We start from the raw sequence: 15,192 nt of genomic DNA on the forward strand, positions 1-15,192 counted from the left end.
ACATAATTAATTTCTAATAGAGGTGACACTTAAACACTTTGATAGGGCTCCATTTTGTTACAAATCTAAGGTCCAATGTGGCTTTCCTGAGAAGGTGATGTCTGCCTCACAGGAATGCAATGATCTTTTCTTGGATCATCCAAATTAGCTGCTTCAACTACAACAAAGCAAAAGGGTTGGGACTTGAAGGCTTTCCACATCCTTAGAAAACTGTATCTTGGGGAAAATGTTTGTAAAGGTTTGAATTTGAAAGTGCTAGAAATAATTAACCCTTGTCTGAAAAAAAACAAATATATATAATTAAAAATGTACCTTTCTTCGATGTTTCCTGAGATCACTTGGCTAGAGTTGATAACGAAGAAAAGAAAAAGTATTATCAGAAATATAGATTTGTATAACTCTTGTGTTACTTTTTTATTAAGATTCATTCTGAGATTCTCTAAGTGCATAAGAACTATTGGCTCTTATGATGAAATTTCCTTCCATTACACCAGCGCTACTGCCATTGAATCCAAAACAGAATTTGGCTGGAACTCAAGGAGGTAGACCAGACTGGGTTTTCACTTACATGTATAGTAGAACCTCTGGTCATGACCATAATTCATTCCATAACTTTGGTTGCAACCTGATTTGGTCATGACCCAAACTTAATTTTAGAAATTTGGCACTCACAAAAAAATGGTGCAGAAGGGGAAAAATGTGAATTTTTTGGTCGGAACTTGATTTGGTTGTGGTCAAAAGCGTTTGTGACAGAGGTTCTACTGTATAGTTTTAAGAAATATCATTAACATTTTAAAAACCAGGTATTGTCTTACAAATGCACAAATGATAGCAAGTGCCTTTATGTTAACAGTTTATTAACATATTCTGTTTTTAGAATTTTATTTTTACTTTTACGTTATCTTGCCTTAACACTAGGAATTGGTCCAAATAAAATTTTTATAATGACTTGTGTTAACAGTCAATAAGACATTATCACAAGTGCATGCACATGCACTCATACACACACAAAGAAACCAATAATAATAAAAAAGAAGAAATAAACAAGAAATGAAAAAAATAACCCTACATAGACGATTCCTTAGATATTAAATAAAGGTAGTGATCAAGAGAAAGCTGTACTTCTTACCAGTGTCATGATACCCATCCGATCCATCTCCCTAGCTGGGCTGCGTGGAGTGAGTTTAGGAGTTGAGTGGCCACTGGGAGGAGAGGAGCTCGCTAATGAAGATGCAGTTATTGAGCCGGTAATAGATGTTCCAGGATGAACCCTGGCCAGATTTAAGCCTTCTAGGCTCACACTAGCAACTCTGTTTTCTATTTCTTCAGCACGTAGTTCTGTGGATTCTTTTTCTTCCTGAATTAACCTGTAATGATGAACCAAGAAAAGGTAAGTCATTTTTATGAGAATATTGTTTTAATACCCTGTTTCTCCAACAATATGGCCTCCCCAATAGGAAGTCCCAGCATGTTTTATAGGCATGAAATAAAATTAAGCCCCTCCCCCAAATTAAGGCCTATATTAAAACATGCGAAATGGTGGGGAATGGTGGGGGGCTTGCCGTTAGGAAGTACTTTTGTTGCACACCCGGATATGGTGCTGCCTGTGTTGACCCGATACGAAGTGCCCCACCAATGCCGAGGTCAACATCCAAGCTGTCGCCGCCTGCCCGAAGATGCAAGGGGGGAAATTAAGTCACCCCGAAAAGACAGCCTAGCCATTTTTTCAGGACTCAAAAAAATAAGACCCAGCCTTATTATATGAGAAACACGGTATGAGTGTTAATAGGAGTTGGGAATGTTCTCCCTGACCACTACTCAGAATACTTTACAGGAATGGCATACTTTCAAAGCAAATTGGAGTGATTACCATAAGTGTCAGATATCAAAAAAAGACTGCAAGGTATTGGAGCAGAGAGCTGCATATTATCTCTCCCGCCCTTTGTCCACTGAGTTAATATGCTGTCATCAAAAATAGTGGGATGGAGATTCAATATCAGTGCACAAAATTTAATTGCCATTTTAAAAAATAAATTTGTTTAATAAGTTTAAGTGATATCCAGTAAGAAATATTGAAATTTCTCATCTTTTAATATTTTTTTTAATGTAGCCATGAGTACAAATTGGAATTGACTGAGCTGCTGGAATGATAGTTTACTTTTTAAATTTCATATCATTTCTAGTTACATCTGCCAGCTATTATTTGCTCCTTTCAGAAAATATGCTGCGCTCATATGCTTTTACTAGAGAGGCTGAACAGGCTTTCAAGGCAAGAAGTTTAGCTCAAGAAAATAGCACGAGAAAAAGGACATTATTTTTTCCTGCAACTACATAATTATTAGAGGTTTATAATTATATAGTTATAAATATACATAGTTATAAGGAACACAGTGGCTCAGTGGCTGAGACGCTGAGCTTGTTGATCAGAAAGGTCGGCAGTTGGCAGTTCAAATCCCTAGCACCACATAATGGAGTGAGCTCCTGTTACTTGTCCCAGCTTCTGCCAACCTAGCAGTTCGAAAGCATGTAAAAATGCAAGTAGAAAAATAGGGACCACTTTGATGGGAAGGTAAGAGCATTCTGTGCACCTTTGGCATTTAGTCATGCTGGCCATATGACCATGGAGACATATTTGGACAGCACCGGCTCTTTGGCTTTGTAATGGAGATGAGCACCGTGCCCTAGAGCCAGAAACAACTAGCACATATGTGCAAGCGGAACCTTTACCTTTTAACTACATAGCAAAGAATAATATATCATGTTCATCTTTTACCAACGGGGATCTCTTTTTCAATGTATTAAATATACTGTTCATCAAGAGTAGACAAAATATTAATACTGCTCTAACTTTCATCTGATTTTTGCTTGCCTATTCATATTTCATATTCTATGTGCTTACAATGTTTAGGTTTCATTTAATGTCAACTTCTCCCAGATATTTTGGCTTTGAGAAACACTGACTATAATCTGGTGAACAGACAAGTAATATCTTTTAATTTGGGGAGTTTGCAAAAAATTAACCTATATTAACAATTTTTAAAAATCCAGAAGAAAGCAAATGGCAAGCCATTTTTATATTGCTTCAAAGAAAATCAGATGTCCACGAAGAAACCAGAAATCACATCAACTTAGTTTTTATCCCATTAGCAGGCAAAACATTGGATTGTTCTAAGGTTTGTGTGTGTGTGTGTGTGTGTGTGTGTGTGTGTGTGTGTGTGTGAAGTAAGCATACCTGATTTCTTTATTGATTGCATCCAGTTGTTCCTGAAGCATCATAGCAAGGGTCTGAGCATCTGAATGTCCACTGGGTGACAAAAGATCCATTGAACTGAAAATTGTATCTCTATCGTCATCATCTATATCAGACATTTCAGTGTCACTTTCAAAATGATGGCTGCTTAGAACCCCAACTGGCTGACTTCTATTCCACTCATGCTCTCCAAGGGATTTTACCTAATTACAAATTGTAGAAATGTATATAGATTAGACTGATTCTAAATGTTAATTTTCACAGTAAAACTTATATTTTAAAACACCAATGCAATTATTAACACTTTTAATTTTCTCAGCCATTTGTGCACTTAAACCATTCTTGTTAATTTCTAACAGCTGCATTATGTTATCACACTGATCTTAATTTCAGTCTGTTATAAAAATAACAAGATTTATCCTACAAGAGGCCCGAAATAGTTTAAGGCAGGAAATGTGAAGTTCTTTTCTGCCCTGGTGACCACTACCACTGTAAGTCAATTTAAATTCATAGTACAATATTATGGATATCCCAGGATTATTTAAGATTAAAGGCAATATTTTTAGACACTATACTTTTATAATGAGCCATGGTGGTGCAGTGGTAAGAACACAATATTGCAGGCAAATTCTGCTGACTGCCAGCTGCCAGGAGTTTGACAGTTTGATTCTCATTGGCTCAAGATTGACTCAGCCTTTCATCCTACCAAAGTCAGTAAAATGAGGACCCAGATTAGACTTTAGTTGGGGACAATATGCTGACTCTGTAAACCGCTTAAAGAGGGCTGTAAAGCACTGTGAAGCAGTGTATAAGTCTAAGTGCTATTGCTATTTTTTTAAAGGCTTCAATAAAATTAAACTATACTGGAAAACTGAATCTCCATTAAGTCCTGTCTATGGATTGCAATCCAGTAAACAAAATAGAATAGAAGTTAATATTTCAAGACTTAGCCTGAAAAAAATTGCATAGAGCAGAAAATTGGATGTAATAAATAGCAAATGGCTCTATCTCATTTCTTCTTCTTATACTCTGATTTGTAATTGTGGTATATGTTTTATACCATATTAGAAGTATATTATTAGTGATTTTGAATACACTGGAATACTATGAAACACATCCCGGAAAACAAATGGCTTGATCTTCTTAGATGAACAGAAAACATTTGATAATGTTAATTGGCAATTTATGCTATTACAATTAAAATATATGCACTTTGGAGAGAGATTTATTAATATGATTAAAGCAATATATCATAAACAATCAGCTAAGATGATGATAAATGGAGAGAATTTTGATATAAAAAAGGCATGAGGCAGGGATGTCCACTGTTCCCTCTGCTATTTATACTGATTCTGGAAGTATTAGCCAGAAACATTCAACGAGATGAAGAAATAAAAAGAATGGGAATGAAAAAGAGAACTCTAAGCTACAGGCATTTGCAGACAACCTGGTTTTTATATTAGAAGATCCATTAGAAACTGGACTGAAGCTAGTTAAAAAGATAGAAGAGTATGAGGATAACTATATGAAACTGATGCAACAAATTAAATTAGACCTGGAGAAATGGAAAGATTTGCAACTGTCATTAACAGGAAGAATAGCTATTATAAAAATGAATGTTCTGCCAAGACTATTATATTTATTTCAAACAATACTAATAAAAGTGGGGAAAATATTTTGAGGAATTAAATAAGATAAGATTAAGATATATTTGGTTAGAGAAGAAAGCAAGAATAGGTCTGAAAATGCTGCAAGACTCCAAAAAAAGAGAGGGCTTTGGACTGCCAGATTGGGAATTGTATTACCAGGCCTCGGTATTAATTTGGGTGAAAGAATAGATTAATTTGAGGCATAAAAGACTATTAACTTTAGAAGGGTTGGCATGCTTTCCTATGGTATGGGAAGAACAAGATACATAGTTACTTTCAAAGATATTACGTTAGAAATGTGTTATCAGTCTGGCTTAAAATTAAAGAACAATACTACCTGAAAATACCACTCTGGCTTTCCACAATGGAAGCATTGATGCATTCTAATGTTATTAATACGGACAAAAATGTAAGATATAAAGATATTTTGAATGAAAGAGGGGAATTAAAAACCAAGCAGGAATTTAGTAATCAAAGGAGGGACATTACATGGTGGCCACAAATGCAGATACAATCTCGGTAGGAGAAAGATGCTAAAATATATGGTTTTAATAAAGAACTAACAGAATTGGACCAGATATTAACTGGAAAGGATGAAAAATTGACAAAGAAAAATATATTATTATTTATTGGGTATTAAACTTGAAAGTGAGCAGGTAAAGGAGACAATGATTGTTTGGGCTAAAATTTTGAATATGTAATAGAACTAGATAAATGGCAGAAACTGTTGGATAGAAATGTTAAACTGACTATGTCAACTGCATACAAAGAAAAACTGTATAAAATATTTTATAGATGTCATTTTGCACCAACAAGATTAGTGAAAATGTATAAGGATAGATCTACTAAATGTTGGAAATGTAATCAAATGTCTGGCTCATATTACCATATGTGATGGACATGTCCACAAGTTAAAAAATATTGGACAAAAATACATACCTGGTTAGAAAAAATGATAAAACAGCATTTAGATATGAAACCAGAAATATTTTTATTGGGCATTCTACCAGAAAAATATGATAAAGAGATTATATACTTGATTTTACATGTACTAACTGCAGCTAGAATTGTATATGCTCAACAACGGAAGTTGTGATGAGATCCCAAGAGATGAGAAGGTAATTAAGAAAATATTATAATTGCAGAAATGAATAGACTAACACTATCAAAGATAAAGAAGAAACTAAATTTGACATGGGACTTTTTGACATGGAACTTATTTTATCGATGGTTAGACAATAAAAACAGAAGTTAGAAAGAAAGGGACATAAAAAGGATAAATATTAAAATGGAAATTTGTTAAAATGGACAAACAAAATATTATTGCCACTATAGTATTAATGTTATTGTAATACACGTTATTGTAAACACCCTGATTGTTTGCCTAAAAATTGTACAATAATTGTACAATGTTTGATTGAAATGGAATATATATATATATATATATATATATATATATATATATATATATATATATATATATATATATATATATATATACACATAATTTATATATTATACTAATAAAACAAATAAAACTTAAAAAAAGATTTATATTATTAGTGTAATTTTAAGGCTCAAAGTATGTAATCCCACTTCTTTCTCAAATATCAAAATTGTTTTATAGCATTTAGATAATATATACTTTACCCAGTAAGAGTTATTAGAGAGATAATTTCAGTCAGACCAGATTATCCACTGAGCACAACACAGTGTCTAAGTATATGAAGCTTTTGAGGTTTTCAAAAGGTTTTAGGCCCAAATATGACTAAAAAATTAGAAGTGTGTGTGGGCACATGCACATGCAGAAACACATATTTTTCTACATTTTAAATATATGAATTGCAAAAACAGAGCCAATGTTTAAGAAATGTGGCCTTACCAACTGAATGAATAAACAAATCTATTATCCTATTGTAGAATCCACATGATGTATATAATTAAAGCTATTATCTATAGAAGTACGCAAGGATTATGGAAAGTTAATTCCAGTCCTGGCCTTAGTTGGAAACATGTCTTAAATCAGCTATGCTTATGATTGCAATCTTATTAAAGGAAAAATGATTAAAATATAAACCTTTGGTTCATCTCTTTGGATTCCCATACGACCTCTTCTAGGTCTCCTTATCACTTTAGTAGACCTATAATCTGGTTGACTATCAACTATTGAGCTCACAGAGTACCTCAGTTCTGCTGATGAATCAAGATGTGTCCTGAAAAACAATTGTGGCACAGGAATTAGATTTTCAAAAACCCCTCAAATTTCACATAAAATATATTTATTTTTACCACATACAGCATATATCTTTGCTACCAACACAGCAATAAAAACAAAGTATGCTTCCTTGTATACTGAAGGGAACTTATAAGGTTTGCATTTTAATGAAAAAGAAAAGCTAAAATATACATTTGACCAATCAATATGTAGGAGTATGGTTTTTATTGTCAGAAAAATTAGACTGGAAATATAGACTCAAAGTTTAATTCACCAGCAACTTGAGGAGAGAGAGAGGGAGGGAGGGAGGGAGGGAGGGAGGGAGGGAGGGAGAGGGAGGGACTTAAAAGAGAAGCCATGAGAAATTGGGTCATACCAACATAAACTAAAATGTTGCTTTCTTACTTCCAAGATTAAAATGAAGACGTATTTGTTTCTTTGTCAAATATCTAGGCAGCCCAATTCTAACAAGATGGCAGCCATTCAGATTTCAAATGACGGATGCAGTGACAGAGGAGGCTCATTTATTTAGTTCCAAAAGATGACACAGTATAATCAACAAGACCAAAATCAACTCAATACCAATGAATTTGCGCTGAACCTCTCAATTAAAAAAATATTATAGAACAATATATGTTCAGAATTATGCATTTAAAAAGAAATCAATTTTAGAAATGTATATTTAATGGTGAAATATCATCAAAAGAATGTACTTAATGAAGTTAAGTAACAAATTAGTATAAAACTAGATAGTTTATGAAACATCTCATCTGAAAATGAATAGACCAGAAATGATTTTACTGATCTATGACATTTATAATATTTGAATTCCATGAAAAAATAGGAATACACATGTAATTAATAAGTGAAATTCATTTATCTAATTGATTTCCTATTAAAATGTTCCAAGAACTGAAAAATAAAATAAAATAACCAAAAATAAATCCAGAAACAACAACCTAACTAATAATCTTAGATTCCTTCCAACCTATGATTCTATAATCTTATGATTCATTTTTATTATTGAGTTAGTTGATAGTTCTTTATTTCCACAGCTATTAAATCATATGGTGATAGGGGCAGCCATATAAATTTGATTGAATGATTGAATGAATGCTTTTGTGTCATAAGGATATAAACAGCCATATTAGAACAGTTCTGTTCTAATATGACTTCCAACCTGCTGATATTTAATATATCTGCTACCAAGTTTGGAAATAATGACTAATTAAATAATAGTCATGATATTTCTATTCCCTAGCCACAGAGAAGTAATCTTTCTTTTAATGCCATTTAAATTAGTGTCTTTGTCATATCTGGTGACAGCAAATTTCAACTTTCACAATCCTGTAAACAGCAATCACTGTTATGGATGATGAAGAATGTTTTAAATATATGATGACTGAAACTTCAAAATAATGTTATTAAAGAAAATGTCATTGTTTTCTTGTAGCTACCTTGACAATGTGGGCTCAATTAAAGAACCTGCTCGTATTTTCAACTGGTCAAGTTCAGCTCTCAGCTTATCTATCTCTTCTGCTAATCTTTCCTGAAAATATAAACAAATAATAATAATTGATTAATATAGATACATGGTAGTTCAAAATTATTCATCAAATTTTATTGTCATATAATATAATCTCTCTGAATAGTTGAGCCAGATATTAGAAATCTCTACATGAGTTATCTAGCTTTCTTTCCTTCAGTATGACACCTGGATGATCTTGCCTGGGCTTGAAAGCTAAGCATACTCAAATCTTGTTAGTATTTAGGATGGAAGACCATAGGGAATCTCATGAGAAGCTGTAAAAATCCCAGAAGGCGGCAATGATAAAACTAGTTCCCTATTGTAATACCTTGCAGATATATTGTTAACTTCCACAATCACTATCTAGCATATTGTCGTGGGAATTATGTGAGGCAGAGTACAGCAGAAGGGTGAATTAGATTAAATCTTTAGAGAAGGATATTTGTTAGCAAAGTATATGTGTGCAAGAACCATTTAAACCACCTGATAAAATATGCCTGCAGGTTTAACTGGTTTTGTGACCAAAAAAAAAATTGTTACAGCAGGTGGTGAACACATTATGCTAGAATTGCACAGGGACCTAGTTAAATTCAAATTGAACTAAGAAGTCTACTGTGTAACCTTGGGCCAATTACTCCCTTTGGGCCCATTCCACATCATAAGGAGCAGTTCTGGGGAATAAAATGTATACTGCCACAAAATCCTTGACCATGTTAGAGAAAATGTAGCTTAGAGATGCAACAAAGGAACAAATAGTAGAACTATGTCTGTTAACCATACACATGCATAGCAGTTTTGTACTTTTCATGAGGGTGGATAGAAACTCTAATAATACTTCTATTCCAATCTCTTCACCCTTAAAACCTCAGCTCTTGAAACCTAAGGGATTTTATATAAAAATGGAAAGATAATCACCAAAGCTAGGTATCGGAGAAGGTGATTGGGATTCTTACTCAATATTTGAGATGTTTTGTTAATTTGCGACAAAACGATTGGGTGAAATACCTCCCGTTAGCAGAATTCGCGTTTAACAACTCGCAGCATACCTCCACCGTGTCACGCCATTTTTTGCAAATATGGGTTATCATCCGCGTTTCTTCCCATTAACTATGATGGATTCCCGGTTCCTGAGACCCGAGAGTTTTTGGAAGAACTACACGCAGTTCGACGTCTACTGATACAACAATTGAACAAGGCAAAAGAAGATTATAAGCGGTTTGCAGATCGGTCCCGTCGAGATACACCTCCGTTAGTTGTGGGTGATAAAGTGTGGCTATCTACAAAACATCTGAAGGTCGATCGCCCTATTAGAAAACTTGATCATCGGTTTATTGGTCCGTTCCCGATTGAGGCAGTTATTAATCCCGTGGCATACCGCCTCACTTTGCCACGATCCATGCGTATTCACCCGTCTTTCATCGATCTCTTTTGATTCCTGATTCTTCTGTTTGTCGATTACGTGATTCTGCTGAACCGGGTCCGTTATCATTGCCTTCTGAGGAGCCTGCTGTTGACGATACGGTGGTCGGCGCCCTTGATTCCCGTTGGCTCAAAGGTCGCTTCCAGTATTTGGTCAGGAGGAGGGTAGATGACTCGGAGGTTTGTTCCTGGACGGATGCGTCTACACTTCATGCTTCGGATCTGCTTCGAGACTTTCATGCACGCTTCCCTTCGAAACCGCATCCTGATCGCCAGACCCGGGGAAGGGCCCTGCGGTGAGGGATAGTGTTGTGATTCCGGCATCTGCTACAGGTTTTTTGAATGACAGCTCCAGCGAGGAGGACTTATATGAATCAGCAAGTTCTAACGATGAGGAGGAGATGAATGCATTTGATTTGCAAAGGTCGGCTTGAACCTTCAAACTCCTCCACCCTTCAATTAGGTGGTCAGCCGGGAACAGGTGATAATGAGGAACAAATGTTATCTTCAGGTGAAGAAGATGATAATTTGGATGATTGCTGGGTAGATGTCAGGACAAGACGTCTCCTGACAAGGAGGAACCAACGAAGATACAGTAGGAGAGCAGACCAGCAATTAGACTAATTAGTTACTCTATAAAGGGAGAGATATGACTTTGCACTTTGTCCGGAACAAAGTGTCTATTTAAGAGAGAACTGAAGAGCACAGTTTGGAGGATTTTGATCTGAAATATCTTGTTGGGATTTGGATTTAATTCGTTGGAACTTCTACTTATTGGAATTATTTTGTGAAGGATTTTGATCTGAAGAATCTTGTTGAGTCTTGGATTTAGTTCGTTGGAACTTTTACTTATTGAGCTATCTGTGAAAATTCCTGTTTGCTGCCTTTCTTTACAAGGACTGTTGCTTTCAGCCTTATCTGTTTACTTTAAAAGGTGGGACATAACATTTTCCTGTTTGCTGCCTTTCTTTACAAGGACTGCTGCTTTCAGCCTTAACTGTTTATTTTAGAAGGTGGGACATAACATATATATATATATATATATATATATATATATATATATATATATATATATATATATATATATATATATATATATATATATATATATATATATAAACTAATTTTATATATTATACTAATAAAACAAATAAAACTTAAAAAAAGATTTATATTATTAGTGTAATTTTAAGGCTCAAAGTATGTAATCCCACTTCTTTCTCAAATATCAAAATTGTTTTATAGCATTTAGATAATATATACTTTACCCAGTAAGAGTTATTAGAGAGATAATTTCAGTCAGACCAGATTATCCACTGAGCACAACACAGTGTCTAAGTATATGAAGCTTTTGAGGTTTTCAAAAGGTTTTAGGCCCAAATATGACTAAAAAATTAGAAGTGTGTGTGGGCACATGCACATGCAAAAACACATATTTTTCTACATTTTAAATATATGAATTGCAAAAGCAGAGCCAATGTTTAAGAAATGTGGCCTTACCAACTGAATGAATAAACAAATCTATTATCCTATTGTAGAATCCACATGATGTATATAATTAAAGCTATTATCTATAGAAGTACGCAAGGACTATGGAAAGTTAATTCCAGTCCTGGCCTTAGTTGGAAACATGTCTTAAATCAGCTATGCTTATGATTGCAATCTTATTAAAGGAAAAATGATTAAAATATAAACCTTTGGTTCATCTCTTTGGATTCCCATACGACCTCTTCTAGGTCTCCTTATCACTTTAGTAGACCTATAATCTGGTTGACTATCAACTATTGAGCTCACAGAGTACCTCAGTTCTGCTGATGAATCAAGATGTGTCCTGAAAAACAATTGTGGCACAGGAATTAGATTTTCAAAAACCCCTCAAATTTCACATAAAATATATTTATTTTTACCACATACAGCATATATCTTTGCTACCAACACAGCAATAAAAACAAAGTATGCTTCCTTGTATACTGAAGGGAACTTATAAGGTTTGCATTTTAATGAAAAAAGAAAAGCTAAAATATACATTTGACCAATCAATATGTAGGAGTATGGTTTTTATTGTCAGAAAAATTAGACTGGAAATATAGACTCAAAGTTTAATTCACCAGCAACTTGTGGAGAGAGAGAGAGGGAGGGAGGGAGGGAGGGAGGGAGAGGGAGGGACTTAAAAGAGAAGCCATGAGAAATTGGGTCATACCAACGTAAACTAAAATGTTGCTTTCTTACTTCCAAGATTAAAATGAAGACGTATTTGTTTCTTTGTCAAATATCTAGGCAGCCCAATTCTAACAAGATGGCAGCCATTCAGATTTCAAATGACGGATGCAGTGACAGAGGAGGCTCATTTATTTAGTTCCAAAAGATGACACAGTATAATCAACAAGACCAAAATCAACTCAATACCAATGAATTTGCGCTGAACCTCTCAATTAAAAAAATATTATAGAACAATATATGTTCAGAATTATGCATTTAAAAAGAAATCAATTTTAGAAATGTATATTTAATGGTGAAATATCATCAAAAGAATGTACTTAATGAAGTTAAGTAACAAATTAGTATAAAACTAGATAGTTTATGAAACATCTCATCTGAAAATGAATAGACCAGAAATGATTTTACTGATCTATGACATTTATAATATTTGAATTCCATGAAAAAATAGGAATACACATGTAATTAATAAGTGAAATTCATTTATCTAATTGATTTCCTATTAAAATGTTCCAAGAACTGAAAAATAAAATAAAATAACCAAAAATAAATCCAGAAACAACAACCTAACTAATAATCTTAGATTCCTTCCAACCTATGATTCTATAATCTTATGATTCATTTTTATTATTGAGTTAGTTGATAGTTCTTTATTTCCACAGCTATTAAATCATATGGTGATAGGGGCAGCCATATAAATTTGATTGAATGATTGAATGAATGCTTTTGTGTCATAAGGATATAAACAGCCATATTAGAACAGTTCTGTTCTAATATGACTTCCAACCTGCTGATATTTAATATATCTGCTACCAAGTTTGGAAATAATGACTAACTAAATAATAGTCATGATATTTCTATTCCCTAGCCACAGAGAAGTAATCTTTCTTTTAATGCCATTTAAATTAGTGTCTTTGTCATATCTGGTGACAGCAAATTTCAACTTTCACAATCCTGTAAACAGCAATCACTGTTATGGATGATGAAGAATGTTTTAAATATATGATGACTGAAACTTCAAAATAATGTTATTAAAGAAAATGTCATTGTTTTCTTGTAGCTACCTTGACAATGTGGGCTCAATTAAAGAACCTGCTCGTATTTTCAACTGGTCAAGTTCAGCTCTCAGCTTATCTATCTCTTCTGCTAATCTTTCCTGAAAATATAAACAAATAATAATAATTGATTAATATAGATACATGGTAGTTCAAAATTATTCATCAAATTTTATTGTCATATAATATAATCTCTCTGAATAGTTGAGCCAGATATTAGAAATCTCTACATGAGTTATCTAGCTTTCTTTCCTTCAGTATGACACCTGGATGATCTTGCCTGGGCTTGAAAGCTAAGCATACTCAAATCTTGTTAGTATTTAGGATGGAAGACCATAGGGAATCTCACAGCAGTACGCTAATCCTCATGAGAAGCTGTAAAAATCCCAGAAGGCGGCAATGATAAAACTAGTTCCCTATTGTAATACCTTGCAGATATATTGTTAACTTCCACAATCACTATCTAGCATATTGTCGTGGGAATTATGTGAGGCAGAGTACAGCAGAAGGGTGAATTAGATTAAATCTTTAGAGAAGGATATTTGTTAGCAAAGTATATGTGTGCAAGAACCATTTAAACCACCTGATAAAATATGCCTACAGGTTTAACTGGTTTTGTGACCAAAAAAAATTGTTACAGCAGGTGGTGAACACATTATGCTAGAATTGCACAGGGACCTAGTTAAATTCAAATTGAACTAAGAAGTCTACTGTGTAACCTTGGGCCAATTACTCCCTTTGGGCCCATTCCACATCATAAGGAGCAGTTCTGGGGAATAAAATGTATACTGCCACAAAATCCTTGACCATGTTAGAGAAAATGTAGCTTAGAGATGCAACAAAGGAACAAATAGTAGAACTATGTCTGTTAACCATACACATGCATAGCAGTTTTGTACTTTTCATGAGGGTGGATAGAAACTCTAATAATACTTCTATTCCAATCTCTTCACCCTTAAAACCTCAGCTCTTGAAACCTAAGGGATTTTATATAAAAATGGAAAGATAATCACCAAAGCTAGGTATCAGGGTTCTGGCAATTGCACTAATTAAATCATGAACCTTCAGCCAAGCTTCAAAAGAATCCACAAGATTTATTAGGAGCAACACATTGGCATTGACCCATATGAAGCCAATTCTACCACACATAATTTATAGTCACCTGTGACCCTGTTTCCCCACTCCCCCCTGGGTGTGACATAAATCAGATTCTCCAACGAAGCACGTTGGACACATGGGCTGGGTATTGCGGGCAGAAGATCCAGTAGCTTAGGCTACAATCTTTGTAAGATAAGTGTGGAATGTATTCTGTTTTTAATTGCTGTACTGTTCCTTCAGGTTTTTCCCCCCCTCTCCTGCTTATGGCAACTCAGAAACAGGCATAGGAATGCTTTACGAGCTGACACTAGGAATGTTGGTGGCTGTACAAGCCAAAGTTTCTTGAATAAAGAAATCTAATCTAAACTTTTATCAGAAAAAGAAACCTGTCTTGAAAAGAACAGTAAATGGTACAGATAAGTATCAATAGAAGAAAAGACAATTCTTTATTTTGTTTGGATGAGCACATTAATTAATAACATAATGTTATCATTAATTTTATCTAGACAGATGTTGAATCAATCTATTAGTGTAGAATATTTGTATAAAGACAACTGTCTTACTCTCAAATATATGTGCATATAATTGCAATCTTGAATTAATTATGATTGTATTTTTTAAAAAACATTATTAATAAATGCTGTAATTAATCTAGAATACCTTATCATGTAAAGATTCTTCCAAATTCTTTCTGAAGTTTTCTGATTCTTGTAGTAAAACATTCTAGGAGATGGAAATAAAAGCTAAAATAAGGTCTAGTG

At 33.9% G+C, this 15,192-nt stretch overlaps 2 protein-coding genes across 2 annotated transcripts in view; one reads left to right on the forward strand and one right to left on the reverse strand.

The window, feature by feature from the left end:
• The window catches only part of ACSS3 (acyl-CoA synthetase short chain family member 3), a 138,439-nt gene that overhangs the window by 106,955 nt on the left and 16,292 nt on the right, over positions 1–15,192 (forward strand). The window lies entirely within an intron of this gene.
• PPFIA2 (PPFI scaffold protein A2) overlaps positions 1–15,192 on the reverse strand; it is a 209,810-nt gene that overhangs the window by 42,354 nt on the left and 152,264 nt on the right. The window contains exons 14-19 of the mRNA XM_087968038.1: positions 15,092–15,154; positions 13,343–13,434; positions 11,757–11,892; positions 3,233–3,453; positions 1,130–1,367; positions 313–342 (exon numbers count right to left, since the gene is read on the reverse strand). Of these exons, the coding sequence (XP_087824164.1) occupies positions 313–342; positions 1,130–1,367; positions 3,233–3,453; positions 11,757–11,892; positions 13,343–13,434; positions 15,092–15,154 (780 nt within the window). The remainder of the gene's footprint in view (positions 1–312; positions 343–1,129; positions 1,368–3,232; positions 3,454–11,756; positions 11,893–13,342; positions 13,435–15,091; positions 15,155–15,192) is intronic.

The sequence above is a fragment of the Notechis scutatus genome, chromosome 6, assembly GCF_049901735.1.
Source record: "Notechis scutatus isolate UNSWTSFEM ecotype Mainland chromosome 6, rNotScu1.2, whole genome shotgun sequence".
Classification (NCBI taxonomy): Eukaryota; Metazoa; Chordata; class Lepidosauria; order Squamata; family Elapidae; genus Notechis; species Notechis scutatus.